This window comes from Genypterus blacodes, unplaced genomic scaffold (genome assembly GCF_046128005.1).
Source record: "Genypterus blacodes isolate CSIRO-AG114 ecotype Tasmania unplaced genomic scaffold, CSIRO-AGI_Gbla_v1 ptg000036l_1, whole genome shotgun sequence".
NCBI classification, from domain to species: domain Eukaryota; kingdom Metazoa; phylum Chordata; class Actinopteri; order Ophidiiformes; family Ophidiidae; genus Genypterus; species Genypterus blacodes.
The window spans coordinates 624,037-643,246 of record NW_027466849.1 but is presented as its reverse complement, the minus strand read 5'-3'; the positions used below and the strand labels follow the sequence as shown (position 1 = coordinate 643,246).

General features: G+C 41.4%; 1 protein-coding gene across 2 annotated transcripts in view; it reads right to left on the bottom strand.

Annotated features, from left to right (window-relative positions):
- Positions 1–1,163: 1,163 nt before the first annotated feature.
- Positions 1,164–19,210, bottom strand: part of kiaa1549lb (KIAA1549-like b) — a 43,156-nt gene continuing 25,109 nt past the window's right edge. For both annotated transcript variants that reach the window (XM_076146838.1, XM_076146837.1), the window contains 15 exons: positions 18,551–18,610; positions 17,558–17,709; positions 17,040–17,211; positions 16,448–16,611; positions 15,584–15,619; positions 13,631–13,821; positions 10,552–10,682; positions 9,606–9,730; positions 8,904–9,130; positions 8,084–8,216; positions 5,753–6,127; positions 5,569–5,663; positions 5,125–5,264; positions 4,750–4,901; positions 1,164–3,499 (listed from right to left, as the gene is read on the bottom strand). In XM_076146838.1, the coding sequence (XP_076002953.1) occupies positions 3,239–3,499; positions 4,750–4,901; positions 5,125–5,264; positions 5,569–5,663; positions 5,753–6,127; positions 8,084–8,216; positions 8,904–9,130; positions 9,606–9,730; positions 10,552–10,682; positions 13,631–13,821; positions 15,584–15,619; positions 16,448–16,611; positions 17,040–17,211; positions 17,558–17,709; positions 18,551–18,610 (2,414 nt within the window). In that variant the 3' untranslated portion in view covers positions 1,164–3,238. The remainder of the gene's footprint in view (positions 3,500–4,749; positions 4,902–5,124; positions 5,265–5,568; positions 5,664–5,752; positions 6,128–8,083; positions 8,217–8,903; positions 9,131–9,605; positions 9,731–10,551; positions 10,683–13,630; positions 13,822–15,583; positions 15,620–16,447; positions 16,612–17,039; positions 17,212–17,557; positions 17,710–18,550; positions 18,611–19,210) is intronic.

Here is a 19,210-nt window from a genome sequence, read left to right as displayed (position 1 = left end):
TGCTGTGAGAGACAAATATGGCGTGGGTGTAACAAACGCACAAACTTGTGAACTACACAAATAGTACAAAGAAATTATTTTTGAAGTATTTTTGGTTTTGGCAGAATTCAAATGTATTTTCCAAGCCTTGAATACCACACTGGTGACTATCTAACTAGTCTATCACAACACAGGACTTATGCTTACCTGACACCCACACTTTTATGATGTATCTTATCACAATTTACTACAAATTATATTCTTGCATCTTCCTAAGTACTTAATTTCTTGTGCTAACTTAATTCTCCTCGTAGAAAACAAATAATGCATTCATTGAACATTACACACCATGATAATCCAGACATGTAACATTGTGCTTTCTACGTCAACTACTTGAAAGCTTCTTCTTTTCTTTCATTCATTTGTCTAAATAAAAGGCACGTGTAGAGGAAACGAATGGTTGAAAAAAGAAGTGACTCCACTTTTGTAATAAAACGTTTTATTGAATTTCCGTCATATTTAATGGAGGCTAATATTTTCCATTCTTGACTTGTAACATGATCTCTCTCTCTCTCTGTCTTCTTTCAAATCATTTTCAAATATTACCAAAATATTACCAGATGAAACAAATGAGGGAAATGTGGAAACCAGCCAGGAGGACAAAGACACATTGATTTGAAAAGATGGAGCTCACTTTCTTCTCCTGTGCAATGGTTTAATGACTCATTTATTACAGCTGTATTGAATCATCTGTTACTTCTTCTATTGTGGCCTGGATTAATATTAGTATGGTCACCTCACTCTGGCTGACAAAGCGATCAAGTGAATTAAGTGACTGGAGTTTATTAAATGACTCATCATAATTCAGTGACTGCCTTTATTCTTCACTCCATAACATTTTACCCTCCTTCCCTCTGGCTGCTGCTTAGAATGAAAATGATCACATATTGGGCCCGAGTCTCCTTCATTCCGGCCGGCTATCAGTCATTAAACATGTAGTAAGGGAGGCAGTGGCTCAGTGGGTAGTGCTTCCGCTTGGGAACCGGAGGGTTGCAGATTCGAGCCCCTGCCGAGGTGCCCCTGAGCAAGGCATCGAACCCTCAATTGCTCCCCCCTCTGCGAAGGGTGCTAATGTAATGTAAGTCGCTTTGGATAAAAGCGTCTGCCAAATGATCGTAATGTAGTTGTGCATTTTTGACAAAGTTCTTATATTCTGCACTATATTTTACTTTGTACTTTACATCTCATCTGGGTTTGAGTCTTTCGTTTGATGTAATTTGAGCTCTTCTTACACTGAGAGGCCTGTTTGTACACCTACAGTATAGAGTCTAATACAGCGGTTCTCAAGCTGTAGTACCACTGTATTAGACTGTACAGGTGTCGAGTGTACACATGAAAGTGTAGTGACACATGATTCAGCAATAAAATGTGTTTTTATTAAGAAATAGAGTTTAATTCCCTTATTTTTTTCTAAAATAGTTCAACTTATCCCGTGTGCACGCTGTGTACTTCCCTTCTGTGCTTATACTTGAATGTTGTGTGTAATTTCAATGCAGCACATGAGGTTTGTCTGTGACTGTTTGGAGTTGGATATTAGAAATCTTTGTGAACATGTTATGGTAAAATATACTGTCTGCTTGTGATTCATTACGTTAGATATTATCTGTCGACCAGCTACACCGGCACCTCTGGGTATGGATTAGTATTAACGACATTCTATTCTCTTTAAGTTATCTTAAACCTGGCCATTTAGCTTTTGGTTGAATGGTTGAAATTGATGAATAATAATTGATGGATAATATAAAGAGCCACTTTTTATATCTACTCTGCATTATAAAATTTCTGTGGTCTGCCCCATAATGTCAACCTCAGTATTTCTTGCATATTTACCTTGAAAGTTAGGTGACGTTTCAAGCGCACATTGACAAAAAGGCGCAAACTGGTACAATTGGTAGGAGTTCAAACTCTCAGGACAGAGATTGCAAACACACTGAGTAAGACAGTCCACTGAGATTTAGTGTCTGATGCCCTAGTAAATAAAAAAAACTGGAGGGGGACATGGAGCTGCTATTGCCAGCAGCAAATAGCATAGTTTGTGCCAAAGGATTTAAGGTGGTATGTGCATGGGAAGGTGTGTGTCGTAAAATCACTGGGTTAAGTTTAAAGCTGCTATTTTGTGACGTTTATACTGCTGCATCTGTAAATGAACATATGACGTATTCAGATTTATGAAAGCTAAATTTTGACATTATGAAGCAATTTATTCAAGGAAAATAGAAACAAATATTTAAGTTCAGTTAAAGTTCAAAGGCATAAACAGCAGGTGTGCAGTATGCCTCCTTGTCAATTATTAAATATTCAGCCACATTAATCTAACAACCACTCATCACTGTTCAAATATAATGTCTGTTGATATCAATCAAGTCCACCAAAACTAATAATAAAAGGCTTACCTGTTTGAAATCCATTAAGGCAAACATTTCCATATTTGTGTGTAACATGATGAATACATCTTCAGATTGTTCAAGTATGCACCATCTGGAGTTCACTTTAAAATTGCTGATACAAATTAACATACTCCATTTATTGATTGGTGGGCAATTCAATAGAAATGGCAAAACAATGAGGACGGCCTGGTTATTCTTTTGTGATTTCAACGTTTGACGTGAAAATTACACAGTGAGAGAATTTTTGAAAAGTGGCGTGGCAGTTTGATACTCTGATGGTTGAACGGACCAGTGTGGATGTTGCCTATTTTGTTGAATCTAATATGGTCTACAAAAAGAGATACGTGATGTCCTTATACTGTACATGCTCATATACACTGTGGTTTACACTTAATCATCTGGTAGGTATAATTTGGTCCTCTCAGTACAGACAATAGCACTACTGTCCCTGCCTCCTCCCTTTGTACTGATTAACACAAATTTCTAAGTGATATTTTCCTTATTTCGTACCGAGTATCCTATTGACATATCTACAAAGAGGAGATGCATGTAGTAACTGAGACATCATCGATAGAAGATGGCAATATATTTTTTTTCAGAAAAACATCATCTTTCTGCTCCTTTAAAGCAGGAGTTGGAAAAACACTGATGTCGTGTGAAAAGAAAGTCAGTAATCAGTGTCGAAAGAAAAGAAGTCGGTCTTACAGTACAAACATCAAAAAGCAGTCGTAAAGAGAACCGCCTTTGTGTCCCTCTGTCGAAGACCAACACATGAATGACCATTTCCTGGACACAAGGGGGCAGAGCTTAACCTAGAACTCAAACATGTCATTCTGCTTGGCCAGCTTGGCCACCTCCTGCCTGATCGCCTGTACGAGCGCTGAGGTGGAGAGGCTGCTCAGGGGCATGCTGTCCATATCCTTCATCACCTGGGGCAGGCTATGCTGGGATGCTGTGCTTGGAGCAGTGGGCACCTGCTCCAGGGCCTGGCTGTACTGCAGGGGCAGCCTGGAGGGGCTGCCCTGTGGGTAGCGAGGGTGAGGAAAAGCCTCCACGTACCCAGGCAGGGGTACCTGGAAACAAGTTTGGACAGAGCATCAGAGAAACGGCAACCTCACTGTCACTGCCCACCAAAACAACGGCTGACAATTACATCATTAGAATGGTATATGTGTTAGTTTGTCATTCTTGCTGAGCGAACATTGGGAAAATATACACAATCTGTAAAAACAGTCACTATAAAGGAACCAAAATATCAGGGAAAGTAATGAGTGTGAAAATCTACAAAGATAAGATTCCGACATTGACTTGAGTGTTTGAACTACTACTACTACTACTACTACTACTGGATGTTAACATAGGATTCATACCACACAGACAACAAAATAAAATCTAAAGAAAAAGTAGAAAAAGGTGTTCATTTAGGAAATGTGCTCAACTACCCCGGTAGTTTGCTGTGTCCGCTCAACGCCAGCCATAAATTCAGTTCAGCAAATGGTTTCTAAATGACACTGGTTCTGCAAAAAGACACTGCATGAGGGCATCTGGATGAAACAGGCAAACAGACAGGGAAAAAGAGAACATTCCATACAAACAAGGACAGGAGGTCAGTGCGGGGGGAGGGGAGGGGAGGAAGGGGGGGCGGGGGGGTTCACACGGGTAATAACAGATCAGACTGAAAGAATGGAAGCTGTCTTATTTCCATGAAAAATACAAGGGGGTGCTTTAAAGAAGACATATGAAGTAAAGGCCCAATCCTGTTGAAGGGTAGACAGAAGCGTGAGCGCTAAATGATCTGGGAATCAATGTCAGAACCATAATGGAACCTTACAACAGACAGTCTATTTCCCAGCTGGCCCTCACCATTGTAAATTCAAGCTCACATCATACCTCATTGTAAAATATGGTGACCAGAGGTTATGAGCCAAGAATTGGGACAAACAGGATGGAGGGTGACGTGTAAATAATATATTAGCTATAACAGAGCCTATTGCTAGTGTTCCACCCATGAAACAGATTTTTAGCAGAATTTCATTAAAAACATAATTGAATGACTTGTCTGAGCTAATTTCTTATTTATTCCAAACACAAACAGAACACATAAACAAAGACTATATTGCAGCTATTTTTAGTGGGGTGTTATCATAAAGGAACATGAGGACAAATTAGTATGAGAGGTAATATGTCTGCTCAATGTATTTTAAGTCACGAATCCATGGCTCATCATTCATGTTTCATTTCCCTTCCTGCTTCTCTTTCTAGCCCTCGAGCAGGATTGGGTATTTCCTTGTCAGTGTTAGTCAGGCATGCTCGGTTCTCTTACGGAGTCTGCCCACTGTGGGGGGACGTCCTCCGGTTCAGGTGGGTACGACATCCAGGAGGGGCTGTGGTAGGATGTGGGTGGTGTGGAGACGTAGTATTCTGGGTAGCTGGGCCGGGTGGCTGGGATGGCATAGACAGCTGTTATTGGGTTTCCTGTGGAGAAGAGGAGAGAAACTGATCTTCTCTGATAATTGCATCTTAGGGGAACATTTATTCAAAAAATACATTATGTGATACTTTTGCACTTTGCGTCTTAAAGTGACACTCCATCCACAATCTCTTGAGCAACAAACACTCTTTTAGCACCACTTTTCCAGTGTTTGTGCGATGAGGTGTATTGGGTAGATTGTCACCTTAAGCCTCTGTGTAGGCTCACCTGAGTAGTTGGACACAGGCTGCTCTGCAGCGATAGATGGGAGTGCTGCTCTAACTGTTGACCCATAAGGGTTGCTGTCATGTTGAGTCTGCATGTCAGCGTCAGAGCTCCGTCCCTTAGGCCCCAAGTCAGAAATGGAACTAGAATGGACACCGAATGGAGAGTCAGCCACTTAGACTTGGTGCAGTACTACATCAGAACCACTAGAGGGAAGACACACTCCACATTGAAAAGTGTGTTGCTTATTAATATTCTAGCCATCTCTCAATGCACTAGTTCAACATTCAAATTTATACACAGCCTAAAATCACTCTGGCCTGGCATATTATCTGGTGAATTCCTCCTGCCTAGATGTGAATTTGAGACTGAATAAATGTGGAATATCTGGTGTGTTTCTGGATCCTTCAGACAGTATGAGCTTGCGTGTGGCCTATTCAGGCTCACCGTCTTAAGGAGGTCGCAGGAGGTCCAGTGCGCGGTGGTAAAGGGGGCGGAGGAGAGCCTATGGCCATGTCAGGGAGCTGGGTGAAGCGAAAGGCCTTAAACAGACAGTACAAAGAATTAAAGGCTACAGCTGTGATAATAAAGTTCTTCAGAGAGAGAGGGACAATTAAATAACCCTTCTTACTGGTTTGGGCAGGCTGCACTGATACATGTCTGAGCCGTACGCTGGTACCCACTGCAGGCCTCCCCTTCCACAGCTCATTGTGCCGGGTGCACTGGTCACTACGTCTGTGTAGGGAAGGGGAGGCACTGCAGGGCTGTAGCGGCCAGAGTGGGGATGGTGGTGGTGGGAGTGCCTCCCGGATGTGGACTGCCCCCCTGAAGCCAGGCTGAATGCCTCCTCCAGCAGCAGGTGCATCTGCTGTCGCACCTCATCAATGGACGGCTGTGAGCTAAGAGTAGACGTCTCCGAGTGGCCTTTTAAGCCTCGTCCATACAAGTATCCTCTCGGTCCCATTAGACGGTCGACATTTGTCTCCTCTATCAGCTCAGGCTCCGTCTAAAACACACACAACAGAGAGGAACCAGTATCAACACACACAAAGCATTACATAGTTTGAGCCAAGATTTAAAAGAACAAAACATGAGTGATTGAAACTGACTGATTTCAAATCGCAAACAATCTAAAATCCACAATGATATCTGAAGAAAAAAAATTGGCTGACTCAAACTCATCACATAAGAAGTTTGTGGCTCACATCCCTCAAAAGCAGCTATCAAAGCGTTGACATTGATGTTTATAGTTGGGAGGCAAAACCACAATTGACCCTAAACGAATTACATTTGAATCAAGACAGAAAATACAGATCAAATATGTATGAAATGCAAACCATGAAACATTAATGCACTGCAGTTACCTTTTGTATATGCTTGTACATGAGCACACATGCTGATACCTGCTGTATATTAAGTGTGATTAACCTATATCAGTTAATTACATCAGGCGCACTGATATGATAATGAAGCTGATGGAGAAGAACAAAAAGAGACATGGGCAAGATTTCAAATATTAGATGAAGACTTGAAGGCAGAGGGATTATAAATTGTGCCCATCATGGAAGTCATGCTCTGATTTACATCTGCGGCAAATGACAGCAAATGAAAATCTCCCAGCGGGGTCATAGCAGGATGTCACAGTTACACAGTGGATGCTGAGTTCCATAATGCTTGCAGTCATCTTGACAGCAGGTTATTGACAAGGTGCTGACTGAGCTGGAGGAGACTGAGACATGTCCGCCGGATGAGTTTGATCCAGTGGTGCTGCTAGGACAGCTTGCTCAGTTCTGCCCTCGTGCCCTCTATCATTTCTATACCACGAAACAATCCAGAAACATGAATGCTTGGAGGCACATGTGTCCTCTCTCCCGTCCTGTAATCAGTAACCTCGCCCTCTTTCTATATTTGTTGCTTCACCGTCTTAATCATTTACCTGCTGGCTCACTCCATCTTTTCCATCCTCTCACCCATTTTTAAAGTATCCCCAGCTTTTCACACCTTCCACTCCTCTCCAATCGTCTGGTCCTCCATTTATCCAGCCCCTATATTCAGTGACAAATGAATAGGACTTGAGGCTGCCCTACTTCCTGTGTGAATAGAGGGTAGCCACAGGAGACCAACGCAGTGCACCTCATAAATCAGCCCCCGTGAAACACGGACAGGCACACACTTGCATCTGCAGTGATGGCGCCTGCAGCTACAGTAGTATCATTGTAATCAACAGGGCCGGAGTTTGTAGCTTGTAGACTATAACACTGACCATTTGTTTGATGGAGTACAACATAGCTACAGTAAGAGGAGGCGGGGAATGAGTCCAGAACAGGAATAGTGATCAAGGAGCTATTATCTGTAAAGAAACCTAACATTTACCTCAAGTCAAAGGTGAGATATTTTATAGAAAGCTTTATGCTGAAGATGGCAACATATTCAGGATGTAAAGGAATAATCAGAATCAAATCACTCAGGGATTTGCATTTCTTTGACACTGAACTGCCCGCTGCCTTCCCAGTGCTTCCATTACTGCCCCAATACCATCATTCTGAGCATGTAAACAGCAGCAGTAACCCAAGGGAAGAATAAAGGTACGAAGACGATTAAACAGCCGTTCTGAAAGGCATTATACATCAGAATGACAGGACGTTATAAATCTTAACTCTTAATTATGAATGAGCCACTTCTCGTCCTCACCTTGCCGTGACACACTTGGAATTGCACCTCAGCAGAGTAGCAGTCTGACTTCTATTTCTCAGTGCCTGTACGGCGTTCTGCCTAAGGTTATGTTACATCCTTTACATAGCAAGGCAAATGTGTTTAATAGCTGCGCATCGGCATTGCATCATTGGTTCATATGCACAGAAGTTCACAAGTTAACCCCTTTTTATGAGCGATTGCTGAATTGATCGGTTATGTCATCTTTCACTCAGTGTTGCACATTCAGACATGTTTGTTAGTGACTCACATCATAGCCACTGTTGCGGATCCCCCTCCTGGGTCTCTCCCTCATCACAAGCAGGTCCATCTCTGTTCCTCCAGGGCTGGGGCTGCTCAGGCTCTGTCTGCTGCGATAGGCCGTCTGCCCTACATGAGAGTGCCTGCCAGTTAAAGTAAAGAGGAGCATAAGTTTAGCTCAGACCTGCAGTAGTTACTCAGTGAAATCCTTCCGGTTGCTTTCAGCTGTGGTTTCACTGAGCCGGCAGTAAAGTAATGCAGTAGGAGGAGGAGGGACGTTCCCATGCAATAAACTGAGACGCAGGCCTCAAAGATGAGTTAGGATATCTCATAAGGACATCAAGTCTGTGTCAAGTGCTGAATCGTCAGTTTCTTATAATCCATCTAAGGGAAGGGAACTCAATATTGATGCTGATTTAAACATCTACACAAACAGAACAACAATGCAAAATCAATTACAGAGAACAAGATCCAGATGGCTGAACATGCTTTGAAAATTTCGGTATCAATCAACACATCACGTCTATCTATCATGCTGCTTAGACTTGAACATCAAAACATCAAATCCATCACACATTTCACTGAGTCAACCTGACTCTTTATGTGCCCTGTGAAGCAGCACAATCAAACACCACACCTAAACCATTACACAACTCAGGATCAGGATCAGATTGGGTCCTAATGACAAACACACATCACAGTAGCCAGCAGGGATGAATAAACTGGCCATTATTAGAAACCCAAAACACTGTCACTTAAGTATGAAATTTGTTTTCTGTTTACACTCAACCAAGGTTCCAAATTCCACTTTGCTTCCACTCTCCCCTCACCTCCTGTGAGACTTGACATAAGTGGAACCTCGCTCATCATCAGGCTCCAGTGGTCTGCCATGCTCACCAGCTGCCCTCTCATGGCCGTGCCGCTGTCTCTGCGCCAGGGCCTGACTGCTGCTGGTGTCGCTTGAGGGGAAGTCATAATAGCCCTTCCTCTTAGCCTTCAGCCTCAGCTTGTTCCTGTAGTGCTCGATGTCGGACTTCTGCTTCAGAGCCAGGTTCACCTGCAGAGAGGACAAAGTGCAGAAAGCAAACAAATGCAGGGGGATCAGCATGAAAACACACAAAGCTTCTTTGTCTTCACACAGGCATCCATTGATGAGAGCTCAGAGACGCTTCATGAGAACACAATTAAAAAGAAGAGGAACCTAACATTTTACATGTATGTCTAGTTTCATTTTTCAAATCGTATTTTGTGAAATACATCCCAAGGCTTAAATGCTCATATACTGAAAGTGTGTTATCTAATTTAAGGAGGGGAAGATTGTGAGCAGCCAGAGCCCAAAGCTACGGTGGTATGAAACAAACAGGAAAATATTCAAATGTTATAATTACTTCCATTTATGTGGATCTGGAAGTGAACCTCTTTTACATTTGTGCATGTATATTCATTTAGTCTTACATTCATGGATATGCATGTGTATGTAGAGTATACATGATGTGCCAGTGAGTCTGAGTGGTTGTGTGTATGCATATCACCTCTCCGTTGACGACGGCTGAGTCCTGGCTGCGCTCAGAGGATGCAGGGTGTGAGTAGTTGGGCTGAGACGCCACAGGCTTTATGGAAAGGAGCTGCAGGGAGCCAGAGGAGGTGTCATATGGATCTGGAGAATAGAGAGGGAGTTTACTCAAAAAAGGTGACGACAAATACATGTGAATTTATGTTGTCAGTGAATTTGGGTCTGTCTCTCTCTGTCTCACTGCTTTCCCCCTCCCTCAGACTGGCCACTAAACTGTGAGACTGTCAAGCATCACTCCTCTTTGTCAACAAATGAAGTGGTGGACACGGCTAATAGATCGCAGGCAAAGCTTTGACCATCCAAGGTCGTGGCAATGCATCTTTGTGATAGATGAGAGAAACTGACTTTGCACTTCCATTCTTTATCCTCCATCAAGCAAACTGGAGTCAGTTCCAGTTTCCCTTAACTCAGCTGATGAATTATTCAACTCAAAAGCCATTAAGAAAATCATAGTGACTTCAATCCTATTTACATGCACACGTTTTGATTTTGATTAATTCAATTTATGGCCACTGCTTGTGGAACATTGAGGTCAGCCTCTAGAGTTCACAACATGAGGGTTCACATTTTGTTTTGTTGTTGAATCTGTGCATGGCATTGTGTTATTAAGCCAGTTAGTCACAGCAGCCACTAGTCTGCCATACTGTATTATATCAGCAGACCTGATCCCTCTCATGCATATTCATCAGGTCCATCTCTGCTCTCTGCTGACTGGCTACCTTACTGGCAATAAAAAAAGCTGCAGTGGCTGTACATGTCTGTTAGGGTAACTGCATGCATGAGAAACAAAGATGGACTGGAAAAAGGTTTTAAGACAAAGAATCGGGAAAGGATCTTTGCATGTGTGGAGCACCTAAGCTTGGTTGAATAAATTATTTGTACGTGCACTAGTGTGTGACTCTCACCGTCCCTTTTACGCTTCTCCTCCTTTGTCTGTTTCTGCTGTGCTGTGACTTTCGGCACCGTCAAGCTCCTGCCGGAATTCGGCTTCTCTGATTCGTTGCTGATGACGGAACCGTCCTCACTCGGCAACCTGCTGCAAGTAACCATAGCAACAGAAAAGGCGGTGAGCTCTTGGGAAGCTGGGCTCGCCGCCAGGTTATGTCATCGCTCCCTTAAACAACCTCACCTTCCTCCCTCTCTCAGCCTTTACCTCAGGTTCAAATGATCTTTTATCTGTTATATATGTCGACGTAGTATTGTTTTGAAAAATGATCCTTTTGCAAAAAATGCCTGAAACGACAACACATTAAAAGTATACATTCCAAATGAAATCCAAGTCCTTTGTCTTGGATCTTCATTGATACACACTGGTCACACTGTGGAATCTGCTGATTATACCAAAATTGCAGCAAAACCACGAAGACACTATAAAACCTGTGACTTTCCACTGAGGTCTACTATTCCTATTCTAAGTTGTGAATGTGAACATACACGTGAGCATTATGGTCACATATGGTCACACACATACATACACATTTTTATAGAAACCGTAGATAAAATAGTTTTATCCAATTCTTGTTCAACAAGCTTCAAGCAGCTCAGTGTGGTTGGAATTAGAGCTGATCAGTCCCAGCTCAGAGGAACGCGAGGCGGATAGTAACATCAAAGCACCATGGTCGATCCTCTAATTGTCTGGTAAAAATGATAAGAGAACCGTGACGACGCTCCCTCTCAGCAATGCTTCACAATGCCCCATACAACAAGCTCAAAACGTGTAGTGTGTGAAGAGGAATTGCTGTAAATTCAAAAAATACTTTATTTCAGTTTGTATTGATGAAGTGTTGATACATGTGATATAAACAATGGGAGAGATGTCTTATGAAGCTACTTTGTAAGTATAGGTGTGCAGTATGGGCTAATGTTAATGCTGCTGTATATATTTTTAGATTTGTGGTGTTCTCTCTCTATTCTCTGTATCCTCCAGGCAAATGAATTCAACCAAATTCTGAAGTTCTTGTTACACTGCCAAGTATATCTCTGACATTATACAATCTTTACATCTTTGAAATAATCTGGATAATTGTGAAGGGAAAACTTGCGGAAAAGCTATGCATGTAATGTCAGCCGACAGTTTTCTTTTTACTCATTATTAATTGGGACTCTAGTCTATTATTATAGATTATAGATTATTACAATCATTTGTCACAATATTTCATCAATTTGCCCATGTTTATATTTTAACAAACATAATTACATAACAGCTTAATTATATTTGTAATTATGTAATATAGTTTGGGGCTACTGTCAAATTTGACCAATAAACAAACAAAAAAATCTATCAAAATCAGTTTGTGGAAATGATGTCATGTAGTTATTGAACCTTGTCTCAACCTTGAATAGCTCTCATAATCCGGAGACGTACATCATCATCCTCTAAACACTCCACAGACAGATCATGGGAGACATTTAGCCCCTATCTATTGCATTTGCTTTAACACAGGGCTGCCAGTGTGTGCTGTATAAAAAGACAGGGGAGTGATAAGATATGATGGCAAAGTCTGATCTGATTAATCTGACAAAAGATTGATTTGATTGATAAAAACCCATTTTATACCAAAGGAAATATAATTTCAGAATCCAGTCTGTAGATTCCCTTTATCTGTCACAATGTTTGGTCCCATTACCGTGAATCATAAATGATGTACTTTGGTGTTCTTCAATAAAGAATTTGCACAGTTTAACAGGGCTATTAATTTCTGAAACAGCTCCACTAACTGTCAGAAAAAGTAAATGGACAAATTCACCTGCGCACATGAGAACTCTGTTAATGACTGCCTATCATTCAGCATGGAGGGCTGGGAAAGGAGAGAACAATTTATCTTAGTCTTCAATGTCCAATAAGACCCTCATAAGATTTGAATGCCATTGTCCACACAAACTATCAAATAGGAACAATAAAGAGACAGAAAGCCCTGTTCCAGAATGAAAAATAACAGGCAAACTTCTTCTTCTTCAAATCTTCTTTCTCTCCCTGCTCTGACCAAACCTGATCATCTAAATCACGTGTGCTCACTTGAATTAATAGATGGTCCCTTCCATTTATGATTATTGATGTATTTTTACGATTTAGATTAGATCATTACTGTTCGAGAACCAGTGGTTTAGAGCAAATAGAAGTCTCATAAGAGCATGGCACTGAAAAGGTTAATCCATCTCTGTTAATGGCCAGGCCATTCTGCTGTAAAAATACATAAACCGCTGAACATAAATGAAACAAATGACATAATTAAGTTTATACGCTTAGATTCATCACACTGATGAGATGAATAAAATGCAGCCTAATGTATATAGTCATGACTTTCCAGTTGGGTGCCTGTCATACATATTACTGGATGACGGTATGTTTAATAAGGTTAATGTTCTTTGATAGGTTTGACCGCTGCTGAAGACAAACGTCACCCCTAAGCACAAATTATGATCTCCACTCAAATGCAGCAGTGACATCTTATAAACGTCATGAACAGCAGCAGCATTGAGAATTAATGCAGGTGTTGCCTGTCTGTCCTGTCAACTTCATATTTCATTATAAGACCTCAGCTGTCAAGAGATAATTACTTTGCAAAAACTATGACATACTGTATACGCAGCAGAAAATAACACAGGGAGATGTTCAGAGTGAAACAAAAGATGAGATTCCACCAGATGAGATTCATTTAACAAATACCTATGAACAAAAATAAAATTGGGGTTTACTGGCAAGACAAGTGAATTGTAGCTTCATAAATAGACTTGATTACTTCCAAAATAAAATTAGTCACATCCTCTGTTGAACTAAATATCAATTAAGCATCACTTTAACCTACATGTACTTATCTAATGCTCAATTACATTACACAGCCAAGGCACTTAAAGGGGAGGTTATCTGCAAACTCTAGTCAGGGACCAACCCAACCTAGTCCAGAACATACTTCAACCAATTTATGGATAGCCAAAAGTATTCCAAAAGTAATCTACAAGGTTGATTTTTGGTGTCGATATTACCTTTTGTGTAATTCTGTGGTGAGGCTCTTCTTGTTGGCGGTGCCGTCCTGTCGCAGGGCCTTCTCCAGGGACAGCGATGTGTCCCGAATTTGCAGAGACATCACTAAGGTATCCTGAGTGGCAGGCAGGGTCTCCTCATCTCCCCCCTGTTGGCCCAAGTGTTGCTTGGCATAGTCAAAACCCTGGACTGGCTGATGGATGGGGTAATGAGTGAGTCAAAAAGTCAAAGACAAGCTAAGACTGATTTCCTCACACGTACAGTAACTGAACCAATCACAAACTTAAAGATGGAAACACACAGATACACACTACACAACTAGAACTGTCACATAGATCTCAAACAAGTATATTCAGAGGAGATGTGCGGAGGATTTATGGAACAGAAGTGGGATTACTGCGGTGTTGTGCCTTGATATAAATAAGCACAGACTTAACTAAAGCCTTTTCCATCTTCTTTCCAAATTCCTGTCTGAAAGATGTCACACAGTGGGTGGTGATGAGATGAGATTTTTTACTGAAAAACAGTAATGAGCTCTGCTGTCCAAACCGGATAAAAGAGGTGGGGAAGAGGACTCAAGGTTGCTCACAGGTTCACTGAGATTCTTGTGTTCAAATCCCATTGAGGCACACACAATCTTGTTAAAATATTAAGGCGGCCTGTGCTCACAGGGTCATAAATTGTCAGCTATGCGGCGCATCAACTCAGCCGGGCCAGGGTGTAATCAATACGTCATAAAGAAGATACATTCTCTCCTTTTTAATAGCGCAAACACACACATGCAAACAAAGCAGTCAATATTGCCAGGGAGGTGAGTAATATACAGTGAGTAAATGTGTCATTTTTAGGAGCCACTCAATCTTATTATCGTATTTTAAGGATTCTGCTTGGATTATAGCCACACCACCAATTGGACTCTTGGGACTGCTGCCTGTCTGCCTGTCCATCTGTCCCTAGGTCCACTGGTCTTACATTGTGGCCCTGACTGAAATATGTCAACAGCTATTACTGTAATTGCCAAGACATTTGGAACAGTCTTTGATTATCTCCAGAGGATAGCTGAATTCTAATCATATCTTGGATAACTGAATTCTCTCATGCCACCACCGAGTCACGATTCCAATTTCTCCAACACTTTGGTTCTTGACAAGATATTCCAAAAATAATACATTTATCACAAATCCTATTGATTTTGATCGTGTCCTAGCATTCTCATTCCTAAAAAAACGGATGGACATTTGCCAAGTAAAATCTTGCAAAATTTTATTAAAGTAAACAACACAGCCCTTCCTCTGGTGCCACCCTCAGGCCAAAGCTTTGTTTGTTTGTATTGCTCCACAGGTTATAAGAACTTAAGAAGGCTAATTGTCCATTCCAGCAACTTTGTTTTCTGCCTTGTAATGAACATTATAGCCTCATGTTGTATCTATAGTAGTACATAAAAGCCCAAGGAATGAAGTGATGGGGGTGCCATTGCAACATTTAATGTTACATTGCCTGAACCCCCTAATTCAGTGAGAATTATTCAGTTTGGCTTGGCTTCTAGAGTGCCAACTGAGTGCCAAGTACAATTTAGGCAAGTTCTGTGCGACACAAATTGAGAAGAGCAAAATGGTTTAATTCCTTAATTCCCCAAACTCCTTCTGTAACTCAATTATAATGATGTTTTTCTGTATGGACTGGCATCGAGTTGTACAGATAACTTTGGGGACACGCACACACAAAATCTCTGTATCAAATTCCGCTGCTGCATAGGATATTGGCAATACTGACCTTTCATCCAAGACAATCTCACTGCAATAGGTTTGTTTGTGCATCCTCAGTATCCGTCATTGCACCAGTATTTATTGAAATCTATCGAAGCTGATGTCTACCCACAATCCCTTTCAAATCCTACTGTTGAGCCCCCCAGATAAACACAGAGATTATGAGAGGAAACACAGAGAGGCAAATACCTGGTGATAATAGCCCACATCTCTCCGATACGCCATCTGAAAACAAAAGAAAGTATCTTCAAGAGGCCATTTACAATCTCAACCAGTACTCTCTCCCTCTCTCTCCGCCCCCCCCATCTCTCTCGATTATATTTAATATTCAAGGACCATTGTGCGTTCAATGCATTAACCGTTCATTCTCTGACAAGTCGTCAACAGGAGGCTTTTGCAAGAGCCTTAAATCCCTCCAAAATTTGTAACCACAATCAACATCGCCATTATTCTTTTGTATCTGACAGCTTAAGGCAGTCAATCATTTTGTGTTGTTGAGCCACCAGAGGGCAGTGTGAATGTATTTGGAAGACAGAGGCAAAGCTGTCTTATTGGCTTGAGTGCTCCTGGGAGTCCTGATGAACTGTTTGCATCACTGCATAAAACAGCACCACTACAAGGGACAAGCAATATAGAGCTTACTTTTCATCCATTTAATTATCTTTTTTAGAATTCACCGCGAGTGCTATCACCCGTAGCCGGGGGAGGGGCTTCATTCACTGGAATGAAGCCCATTAATGGCCTGGATGTAAAAACACCAAAATGTTTAAACGTTTTTTTTTGTGTTGAAATAATCTTTGGATCATTAAGTAAATCTGAACTTACAGTATACATACATACATACATACATACATACATACATACATACATACATACATACATACAGAAAGACAGACATACATACATACATACATACATACAGACAGACATACATACATACATACATACATACATACAGACAGACAGAAAGACAGACATACATACATACATACATACATACATACATACATACATACATACATACATACAGACATACATAATAAAGATGTCTACCTTAGCACGGGGATTAAGGTTGCCAATGGCATCAGCTTTGAAGTCGTTTTTGTTCTTCCTGCACAGTACAGCTGTGATGATGATGATGATGAGCGTTACTACAGCGATAGGGGCCATAACTGCAGCAATGATCCAAAGGTTATTAGGAGGGTTCTTGACCACAGCTGAGTAGAAAAACAACAACATATTTTCACACTTAATGACATTGTACATAATTACAGTCTCTACTTGTCCTGCTAACACATGCAGATACATCTGTCAAACCTGTGCTGAATGATAGACTCTGCATTCAGCCCAGACTGATACACAATGTGCCAGATATTAAAGGGAACAATCTATAAGAGGACACTGCATGCATTCTTCCTTGACCACCGCTCTTTCAGTCACCATCTCCCTTCTCTTGGCAGTGAATAGCAGCACTGCAGCGCAAATAAACAAACATTGTGCCCGCAGAATTTCAGACAGATTAGAGAGCAAAGAGCTTTCTACACCTTTTTGCAACGGCTCTATTTTCTAAACACAGCATGAGTCATGCATTTGTGTGTCTGTCTACCTGCCTGTTTGACAAATGCTAGAGGGATGCTGTGCTTACGTTCCGCTTGCAGCTGGACAAAGTAGCCCAGGGTGAGAGCCATGGTCTGAGAATCCACCGTGTTCAGGACTTTGGCAGCAGACGTGCCTGGTAATGGGATGCCATTGTGCTGTACATAGTAAGTCATCTCTGCTGGATTCTTCAACCCTGACACCCGACGGATGCTCACCATCTAACCGTGAAAGAACAGTAATAACGTTTGTTTCCCTGCAATAAACTGAATATAGGCTGTAGATAAAATTGTAACGATGGAGAAATGCACAAGTAGCAAATTTTCTTGTAAAAATTCAAAATCTCAATCACATAATTTTGAGGGTCTGACAACAACTTATCATGCAAGTGTGTGCATAATAAACTTAAAGGCTCATTTAATAATAATTCTACAAGACATAAGATAAGAAATATAACATTTTCTGCACTCATTAGACACAGAGCGCTATCAGAATAACACTTTATTGGGTTTTTTTAGTGTAACATGGTGCATTGTAGTGTTCACAGTGTTGCTGCTCTTGTCTGACCTGGACAGTGTAGCTGCCCTCAGAGGTGGCTCTTCGGAAGCGAGTCCCCTGCTGAGCTGCCAACACAAACAGCTCTGCGAGCCGCAGCTCCATCAGACTGGCAAAGCTTTGATATTGTCCCTCCAGGCTGGCATTGTCCACATCCTGGATTACTGCAGGTGTGGATAGGAGCGAGAAGGACGGATGGACAGAGAGGAAAGAGGGGATAAGAGAAGAGATCAAACACACAACATCCAGGCACTGTAAGTGCACTGTTGCACCTTACTGACAATCTAACACTGATGCAACACAAGACTACTGTGTACAAATGTAATGTGACTTCCAAAACATACCAGTAAATAACATGAAACACGTTGGAAATCATACTTTATTCATAATTGCATTATGAGTTTTTGAGGATTCAACTAAATGTTAAAGGAAGAACTCACTCAAATATTATAAGGAAACACTCGATTTACACAGAAACTCATATTTACATTTACACCTAAATGCTTTGGCCTAGTTGTACAGGGTGGTTCCCCATCCTGTACAACTTGAGCAGCAAGTCTTTCTCATAGTGGTAAACATTTAAAGACCCAGGCGTCTAAAAACGTGTCTCGTGTTTGCAAATACAGGTCCTGTTACACATCCACTTTGCTTACACAATGCATTGCATGGAGCAAGGAAGAACTACTAATTTGTTCCATTTATCAACAGTTAAAAAGCAATAATCCTGGTTGTACATGTTGTACAGTGTGAGTAAATCCCATTACCCAGGGGATGACCTTGAACTGACTTGGCCTTTCATCACAGTAAGTGCAGGGTTAACAGCTGATGTGAAAGGCTCATCCATTACACAGTAGTGTAGGTGACCTTGAGCCGTCTGAAGTGTATTCATGTCGTTGAATACATATGCTCACTGATAGAGCCAACACTGCTTGAGCTCAACAAACAGGCAGTTTACATTGCAGACATTATCTGCTAAGTCTTGAGGTGTAAGGATGGAGGTCCTACCTGTGATGACCCAAAAGTCTCGAGTAGCAATGGAGGTGTTCAGGTTGTGATACTCCAATGCTGCAAAGAGAAACAACAAACACAATCAGTGTTTGTATCCGCAAAATGTGTTGCGTTCAGAAATGATGCATCTCCTTCCCATTCGAAAAGTATAAAGATTTGCAAAACTGACCCCCTTCAAACTGATTACACAAATACTGTGGAGTCGATACGTGATTCATTCATATTAAAAAGGCAGATTTGATTAAAGTCTCTCCACTTCCATATCTATGAATTATAGCTAACAAAATTTCAGTCATATTTTAGTGTTTTACAAGACGACTATTTGCTTTTTGATGAAGTGGACCGAATTTATAGACATGTCTGTAGCTTCTTGTTGAGAATGGAACATCTCACAGTTTGGCACATTTTAGAATCTCATTATCGCTCTGCCTGGTACAACAGTACTGAGAGCTCGCAGCCGCCTGAGCTCTGCTTATGTTCTCCTACATATATTTTCTGCCTGATTAAGCTCTTGTGCAGGGGCTGATGCAGTGCTTGGGCGAACAGCGTATGACCAGTCTGTGAAAGCAGAATCACCGCACAGGCAAGATGGAAGACACGGTTCGAGACACATAGGGGACAATAAGAACTTCAGCTGTCTAAGGGATAACATCGAAC